The 8,881-nt window shown below is 40.3% G+C and overlaps 1 protein-coding gene across 1 annotated transcript; it reads left to right on the top strand.

Annotated features, from left to right (window-relative positions):
• The first annotated feature begins 1,552 nt into the window (after positions 1 to 1,552).
• On the top strand, positions 1,553 to 8,878 carry prrg2 (proline rich Gla (G-carboxyglutamic acid) 2). The gene is made up of 7 exons (XM_064988870.1): positions 1,553 to 1,794; positions 2,301 to 2,405; positions 4,703 to 4,866; positions 4,999 to 5,032; positions 5,216 to 5,342; positions 5,708 to 5,851; positions 7,935 to 8,878. The coding sequence occupies exons 2-7, from the start codon at positions 2,321 to 2,323 to the stop codon at positions 8,005 to 8,007; spliced, it is 627 nt and encodes a 208-aa protein (XP_064844942.1). The 5' UTR covers positions 1,553 to 1,794; positions 2,301 to 2,320; the 3' UTR covers positions 8,008 to 8,878.
• Positions 8,879 to 8,881: the final 3 nt, after the last annotated feature.

Raw genomic sequence — 8,881 nt, 5'->3', positions numbered from 1 at the left:
AAAGTGTAGGTGAAAACAAGTAATACTTAAACAAGAAGGTTGTCTTCCTCCTCCTTGGGCCTGCTGTTTCAACATAGCACCAAGAACCTGTCTGTTTCTCGCACTCTGTACCCTTTGTGTGTGAAAATACACAACCTTATTACATTACATTATTTCGATACATTGTAAAAAATGCAGTATTTTCCCACACTCCATCCCAGCCAGGTGCAAATTGGGGGAGGGACCCAACAAATAAATGGCTTTGCATGTTTGGCTCCTTACCACAATCAATCAGCATGGCAAAAATAATCTCTGTTCAGAGGGCCTTAGAAATATTTTTTGCAGAGAGAGAGAGACTAGTGTGGAAAGAGCATCTTCCACTTGAAGATGAAGAATTTTCAGAAATATGAGGATATTGTCTCTGTCAATTTGGAGTCTGACAGTGAGTTGGAAGGAGAGGATGAGAATGACCCTCAGCCAGCCCTTCAGCAGCCAGCCCCAGGACCAGCCAGGACCAGCCCATCAGCAGCCTGCAGGGGGAGAAATATGGATGCCAGAAAATTGTGAAATTGAATGGTCTTCTTGCCCAAAGGAATGACCCACCCGCATGGCTGCCAATGTGATAATGATGCAACCTGGGCCGATGCGGATGGCGGTTACTCGTGTGCAGGACATAGTCTTCTTTTGAACTGTTCATCTCAGACACCATCCAGAAAATCATTCTGGAATGCACTAATTTGGAGGGAAGGCATGTTTTTGGAGAGAGATGGAAGGATATGGACCATTTACATGCATACTTTGGGGTTCTTATCCTTGCTGGTGTTTTCAGATCCAATGGGGAATCCACAGAAACCCTGTGGGATGCAGAAACTGGCAGAGAACTTTTCTGTGCAACAATGTCTCTGGAAAACTTCCCCATTCTTTCCAGGATCATCCGCTTCTATAACCGAGACACCAGACCAGCTCTGCAGCAAAGAGACAAGCTTGCTGCAATCAGGTCAGTGGGGGACAAGTGGGTTGCCCACCTTCCCCTGTTTTATAACGCTGGGCCCAACATTACTGTTGATGAGCAACTTATGCCATTTAGGGGCTGCTTTTATTGATAAATGTGATCAAGCCGAGGTAAATGTCAAATATTAACCATGTATGCTGTCTACATTGCTTGTAACTTATATAAGTCAACATCTAAGTATTAAGTATACAATACCAAAGTCCACTGCCCCAAGGATTATCTATTTTACCATCATACCCATGAATGGATGATAATGCTCCTGTTTTAATGACAGGGCCCAGGGGTCATACATTCCTCACCTTAGCCCCCTGCCTGTGGCTATATCATAGTATTGAATGTCTTTACAATAGTAAACATAACAAATCTGTAACGTTTTAATTTACAGAAAATTCTAGTTTTATCATAGGCTAAGGTGACATGATGGCAACTGTTTGCATGTGGGATATGTGTACCCAAGATCCTGGTTGATCGCTCTTCCTCTCTTTCACACACTGACGCGCGCACAATTTCAGGAAACTCCCCCTTTCTGCCCTCACACCCCCATGAGCATAAGGCATGTTGTAAAACGGGTTTGTCATGTCGTGTGACGTTTTGGCAGGGTGTTTGCCTGACAGGTACATTTGGGTAGATGTTTTACCTGTCGTAAATTAGCACAAAAAACTTTATAATAAACAATTGAATTAGCATATAATAGCTCATAGTAATTGTTTAAGTTAAGGAAAGCCTGTGTGAGCTAGTTGTAAATAGAGGATTAAATATTCAGTTTTTCACAAGTTTCGAGGCGGAAACACCAAAGACACAAGGTAAGGATAATATTTTCTTGTTTTAACGAATTAGGCTAAACGATCAATTATTTTCGACAAAAATTATTGGACTGGCATTACTGGCCATTTGTTTATTATCGACATGACTACAGCTATGCTAGTTAATTATTGTTAATTGTACTTTCTCTTTTCCCAATGCAGCCGAACAAATATTTTGTTAAAATAGAAAAATAAAATGTGATTTCTTTATATTTCTTATTATTAAGTAGGTCTACCTACTATAAGTAGGGCTACGATACGCTACAATGTAGGTTTTTGTTCCTATGTGATTCAATTTTGTTACATAGAAACGTTCTAAAAGTAGCCCTTGTTTCGTTTTAACCTGCGCCTCTAGAGGGCGACATAGTCAAACAAAATAGCTGATTTTCAGTATCACCTTTTTCTGGTGTGTGTGCGCCCTTTTTACATTAAAAAAATCACTGAATAATGTGTTGAGTATTGGATATTAATTTAGAGCAAAAATTAATAAATACATTTTGTTGCAGTTGTCGCTCCTGCTTGAGAAATGCCAGGCTTGGCAGAGATATGTATTGGCATGCTGTCGCTGCTCCCCCTGGCTTGGGCCAGAGTAGTCTACAGCCACAATGAAGGTAAACGCACATCTGTTCAGTAGCAGTGTGTGTATAAAATCACTGGGGAAGCCAAGCCAGAAAAAAATCCATATTACAACCTATGCGTTGTGATAATTGTGTTGTTTGCTGTATAACCTGTTAGTTCATATGCCTTGCCACCATGATACATAGGCTTAAGGCTGAGACAATAAGGAGACAGTGACAGAATAAATTCGACCACACCTTTTGTTTCATCACAAACCCGGAGAGTAACCTCTGTCTGATGAAGTCCACAAAGCATATTGCATGTAACAAACAGTTACATGACCTACAGCATCGTCAAGCAAGTTAATGTTTCTGACATTTTCTGACTACTAAACAACTATTGATTTAGAACCACGGACAGTTACTGCAAGTTGCAAAGAAACAGGAGCTGCCTCCACCTATTCCAGTGCCATTTCAGCTTCAACATCATCAAATCACCTATGCTTAGTCTAATTCAGTGACAACTAAAAGATAACAATGAACAACTTTGTTTAATCAACATAAGCTAAATATGATGTGGCTGGCCATGGTTCTGATTTCTGTGTGTGTCTGTGTCTGTGTGTCTGTGTGTGTGTGTGTAAGTAGAAAAAACATGTTGACTCACCCTACTTGTAGAGAAATGCCATCCTCCTCTCTTTGATGTTGATGATATTGTCTATGACTCTGTCATACACTACACATTTTTAGTTTTTGTTCTAGGCTACCTTGCGAAAATGCTTGCTCGCTAACTTCATGGGCAACAATGAGCCAGCTAGTTAACATTAGCCTACTACATCTAGCTACATATTGAACTTTCATCCTCTCGGACCAGGGGCACAATGTATGAATTTATAGTTGGATCAGAATCTCTGTTATAATCATTGGCCAGTACGGAGAATGAAGTAAAACCACAAGTCCAAATCCCTTTCTCCATCCATGGGTAAGTTAGGAAAGGGACAATTTTAGCTAGCTGGCCAATGGAGGACAACGACAACTATTCACATTTTTCTGTCAGTGATTGGTGTGAAGCCAAATCCAAACTGGCTTCCCTTGACACTTTTTTGTTGTTGTGCCAGGACCAATCACAGTTGATCTCACTCAGTTTAGCTTAGCGCTGATTTGCTATTGTTTTATACATCATTTTTTTTCAAGGGAGGACAAATGTCCTACACTTTTTGACCAGACAGCATCAAATAGATGGGCATCACATACAGAGACAAAGGGGCACTGTTTCTGATGCTTTCTCCGGTGATGTACATTCAGCCTCTTCTTGCAAATTGAAAGAAAATTATGAAACACAGAGAGACTAAAGGTGAATTATTTAATGTTTATTTTTTTTGTCAATTTTTTGGGGGGGATTGCCTGGTTTCCCTTGGCATCCATGAATACATGCCACTGAGTCTGTTTGTCCTTAACACTCTCAAGTGTGCACACTAGTACTGAGAGGGAGAGAATGTGTCTGTCCAAATGTGCATTCAGTTTTTAAACTATTTTGGAGGCAAGTTTATCCCCTTTCACCTTATTTTCATGTAGGGTCATATTAGGCTAGTGGTTCCCAAGCTGTGAGGCATTAAGGAACTATGTTGGGCTTTCAACTTACTCTTGAAAATTGTAATGGTAGAATGCAATTTTGTGATTGGATAGTGAATCAACAATTTTCCTATTGTCATTGCAAACCTTTAGAGAGCTATTTATAACTTGTCAGAAACCAAAAAAATTAGCCCATTGATTTTGTTATAATGTTTGTCACTCAGTTATCACATGAACACATACAAGACATGGCAAAATGTGTAGATTTGCAAGAAACTTGCTTTAAAACTCATAAATGTTTTCTCCACCACATGGCAAAATGTGTAGAATGTGCTTTAAAATGTCCAAAAAGTCACCACCCCATGTAATAATGTGTAGAATTGCAGGAAATAAGTTTAAAATGTGCAAAATTCTCTCAAACAAGAGGGGTGTGACCAGTTTGTGTCATGGACAGTGTAGGGGAGGAGGTGTTCCCCAATGATGAAAAAGTTTGGGAACTACTGTGTTAGGCAATTGTTCTTTTGCTTCACTCTTTCTATTTCTATCTGGTTGTGAGGTTATCCATTCAATACTGACTTTTCTCTTGTCTGTCGAAGTCAGACTTGTGATAAATGATTGCTAGTGTGTGTGTGAGAGAAAGAGGCTCTATCTCTGACACCATTGCGATTATATCAACCTCAATCTCATTCTCATGAATATCCTCTCTCTCTCTCGGTCTGTCTTATTCCCTCTCTGTCTCTCGCACGATGTCTCTCTCTTTTTCTCTCTCTTTCTGGGTCCAGTGTTCCTGGGACAACAGTCTGCGTCCTCGTACCTGTCTCGCTCGCTGCTCTGGAACAAATGGGACCTAGAGCTGGTGACGCCAGACAGCCTTGAGAGGGAGTGCATAGAGGAGGTGTGCACCTACGAGGAGGCCAGGGAGGTGTTTGAGGACACACCCCAAACGGTGAGGGAAGGGGGCAGTGAATGTGTTGGTACCTTTCATGAAAGTCTGTTGGAAATTGTTTTATTTACGCACATTAAGAATACTGTAAGCTTGTTCAGTTAATTGACTAATTGAATTTTCTATTTTCCCAAGAATGTATTTTGGAACACATATTCCAGCAGTCACAGTAAGATATTTTTTTTGGGGGGTCCTTTATAAACCTATACGAAGTCAATGTTGACATTTACATTCTCACTACTGTCCTCGTGTTTTTCTATGGATGATGATAGCATTGATGATTTATCATCACACAGGCTATAATATTAATATAATGTACATTGCAAATGTATTTATTGTGTTGGTTCTTTAGATACAGCTCCCAGAGTGGATGTGTCGGGTCTAGTGGCAGGAATCTTGGCTATTCTAGTGTCTGCTGTCATAGCCACGGTGCTGGGCTGCTACTGTTACAAGAACAAAGTTGGTAGGACGGCAGGCAGGTACGATTGAGTGTGTGTGTTGTGTCTATGTATGTTAGTGCGTCGATCTTAGAGTCTAAGTCTGTATAGTATAGCCTCCCTAACCTAAGGCATCTATTGCCTGGTTGCCCTACCTGTCAGCAAATTTCATATGTAATCCCTGGTAGCACTACATTGTAGCAACATATATGATAAAGTACATTGTATGTAAGGTAGTAGCAACATGATAAAATAGGCCTATGTAATCCTGAATAGCCCTACATAGCAGAAACAATATTTCAGAAATGAACAATGGACCCTGAGTCTTCCCATTATTTGGTGTGTGTGTGTGGACAAAATTACTTGTGTGTAGCCTAACCTAGTATGACTTTTATGTAATGTTTCAGTGCTCCAGTGAGGATGGTTGTGGATGGCCAGCCTGCCCCAGAGACAGTGCCTCTTGCTGGGATCATCGCTCCAGGACTGCCCTCCTACGGCGAAGCCCTGACACGCAGTGGGCAGCATGACGCGCCCCCGCCACCTTACTCTGGGTAGGTCTGTGTGTGTGCGTATCACAGGAGGTTGGTGGCACCATAATTAGGGAGGCCGGGCTCATGGTAATGGCTGGAGCAGAAAGAGTTAAAATGGTATCAAACACATGGTTTCTATGTGTTTGATGCCATTCCATTTACTCCGTTCCAGCCATTATTGAGCCATCCTCCCCTCAGCAGCCTCCACTGGTGTGTATATACAGTGGGGCAAAAAAGTATTTAGTCAGCCACAAATTGTGCAAGTTTTCCCACTTAAGATGAGAGAGGCCTGTAATTTTCATCTTAGGTACACTTCAACTATGACAGACAAAATGAGAAAAAAAATCCAGAAAATCACATGGTAGGATTTTTAATGAATTTATTTGTAAATTATGGTGGAAAATAAGTATTTGGTCACCTACAAACAAGCAAGATTTCTGGCTCTCACAGACCTGTAACTTCTTCTTTAAGAGGCTCCTCTGTCCTCCACTCGTTACCTGTATTAATGGCACTTTAATGACTCAAATCCTGCAGTGCCAGATGTGTCTCCCTGCTTAAGCCAGTACATGTCCAGGCCCGTCTGAAGTTTGCTAGAGAGCATTTGGATGATCCAGAAGAAGATTGGGAGAATGTCATATGGTCAGATGAAACCAAAATATAACTTTTTGGTAAAAACTCAACTCATCGTGTTTGGAGGACAAAGAATGCTGAGTTGCATCCAAAGATCACCATACCTACTGTGAAGCATGGGGGTGGAAACATCATGCTTTGGGGCTGTTTTTCTGCAAAGGGACCAGGACGACTGATCCGTGTAAAGGAAAGAATGAATGGGGCCATGTATCGTGAGATTTTGAGTGAAAACCTCCTTCCATCAGCAAGGGCATTGAAGATGAAACGTGGCTGGGTCTTTCAGCATGACAATGATCCCAAACACACCGCCCGGGCAACAAAGGAGTGGCTTCGTAAGAAGCATTTCAAGATCCTGGAGTGGCCTAGCCAGTCTCCAGATCTCAACCCCATAGAAAATCTTTGGAGGGAGTTGAAAGTCCGTTTTGCCCAGCAACAGCCCCAAAACATCACTGCTCTAGAGGAGATCTGCATGGAGGAATGGGCCAAAATACCAGCAACAGTGTGTTAAAACCTTGTGAAGACTTACAAAAAACGTTTGACCTCTGTCATTGCCAACAAAAGGGTATATAACAAAGTATTGAGATAAACTTTTGTTATTGACCAAATATTTATTTTCCACCATCATTTGCAAATAAATTCATTAAAAATCCTACAATGTGATTTTCTGGATTTTTTTTCTCATTTTGTCTGTCATAGTTGAAGTGTACCTAAGAAGAAAATTACAGGCCTCTCTCATCTTTTTAAGTGGGAGAACTTGCACAATTGGTGGCTGACTAAATACTTTTTTGCCCCACTGTATGTGCCACAGTTTAAGAATGTGTACTGTGCGTGAATGTATTCCAGCTTTGTGTAATATGCATGTCTGTCAACTGGGTGTCTGTCTCAGTGGTGGAAAAAGTATCCAATTGACATACTTGAGTAAAAGTAAAGATACCTTAATAGAAATTGACTCAAGTAAAAGTCACCCAGTAAAATACTAATTGAGTCTGAAAGTATTTAGTTTTAAATATACTTAAGTATCAAAAGTAAATTAAATTGATAAAATTTACTTAAGTATCAAAAGTAAAAATAATTTCAAATTCCTTATATTAAGCAAACCAGACTGCACAATTTAAAAATGTTTTATTGATGGATAGCCAGGGGCACACTGCAACACTCAGATATAATTTACAAACAAAGCATTTGTGTTTAGTGAGTCTGCCAGGTCAGAGGCAGTAGGGATGACCAGGGATGTTCACTCGTGTGAATTGGACGATTTTCCTATCAAAATGTAACAAGTACTTTTGGGTGTCAGGGAAAATGTATGGAGTAAAAAGTACATTTATTTTCTTTAGGAATGTAGTGAAGTAAAAGTTGCCAAAAATATTAATAGTAAAGTACAGATACCCCCCCAAAATCTAATTAAGGGGTACTTTAGATCACTGGTCTGTCTGCATCTTTCATTCATGTCACAACCTATCTCTTTTTTCCACAGGGGGGCGCCATCAGTACCTCCTGACCCAGCTGACAATACTGAGATTACTGCAAATACTGAGGACACTGAGTGAAAAGGAGGAAGGGACATTTTAAAAAGGGCCATTCATGAAGAGTGTGTGTGTGTGTGTGTGTGTTACAAGCATCAATTGGAGTTCTGGACAGTTATAAGTGAGCACAGCTGTGAACATTTCAACTCCTGTGAGTTGTTGAAATAGAATGTCCATATAATAGGAGAGCATTTCATATTTTTTTTTATTTTTTTTGGGGGGGGGGGGTTCATAGGGGGGCAAGGCTGAAGGATGTTAGAGAAATTAAGGGAATGGGATGAAGACTTGTTAAGAGGTTACCTGTGAGAAAGAGAAGCAGTCCCTTGATTGCGAAATGCATCATCTGGGGATGATTCCTGTATTTTGAAAGTTACATATCTTGACAACTTGATTGATGACAAGCAAAACATTTTGGGACTATTTCAACAATGGGCTAATGGAATTTCCTTTGATATGTATAAACTAGCAGATGGTATAGAATTTAGGTCAACATGTTGGCTAATGTTTGTTTTATCTCGGTTGTTTCTATCTGTATTGGTACATGACAGACCGCTCTGAAATTAAGTTTGTATTTATACACATTTCTTATTCAAAACATGTGAATAAAATGTTTTGCACTTAGCCCACTGGTCAATCAGACAGTCATCTAGATTCCATAGAGTTGCACGTTTCTTCCCCCCCCCCCCTCTGCTCAGGGTCTGTTTATTTCTCCCGATTCAGAAATGAGTAATCCAAAATGTTACGGTACTGATTACTTTATTTTTTATTTAACCTTAATCAGTAACGGTTACATTTTTCAAGTAATCCGCACAACCCTGCATATATCGGCACTCTTTAATCGAAATGTATCTTGCATTGCTCCCAAATATACCCTTTTGGCCTCTGCTACACTGTATTC

Source organism: Oncorhynchus masou, chromosome 15 (assembly GCF_036934945.1).
Source record: "Oncorhynchus masou masou isolate Uvic2021 chromosome 15, UVic_Omas_1.1, whole genome shotgun sequence".
Lineage (NCBI taxonomy): Eukaryota > Metazoa > Chordata > Actinopteri > Salmoniformes > Salmonidae > Oncorhynchus > Oncorhynchus masou.
Note: the sequence above shows the minus strand (reverse complement) of the source record. Positions and strands in the feature narration are given on the sequence as shown.

Excerpts from the sequence above, each read along its gene's own strand:
- prrg2 (XM_064988870.1), top strand. The coding sequence starts at position 2,321 with ATGCCAGGCTTGGCAGAGATATGTATTGGCATGCTGTCGCTGCTCCCC. Across the intron at positions 2,406-4,702 it reads AGTCTACAGCCACAATGAAG|TGTTCCTGGGACAACAGTCT; the intron begins GTAAACGCACAT and ends TTCTGGGTCCAG. Across the intron at positions 5,852-7,934 it reads CCCCCGCCACCTTACTCTGG|GGGGGCGCCATCAGTACCTC; the intron begins GTAGGTCTGTGT and ends TTTTTTCCACAG.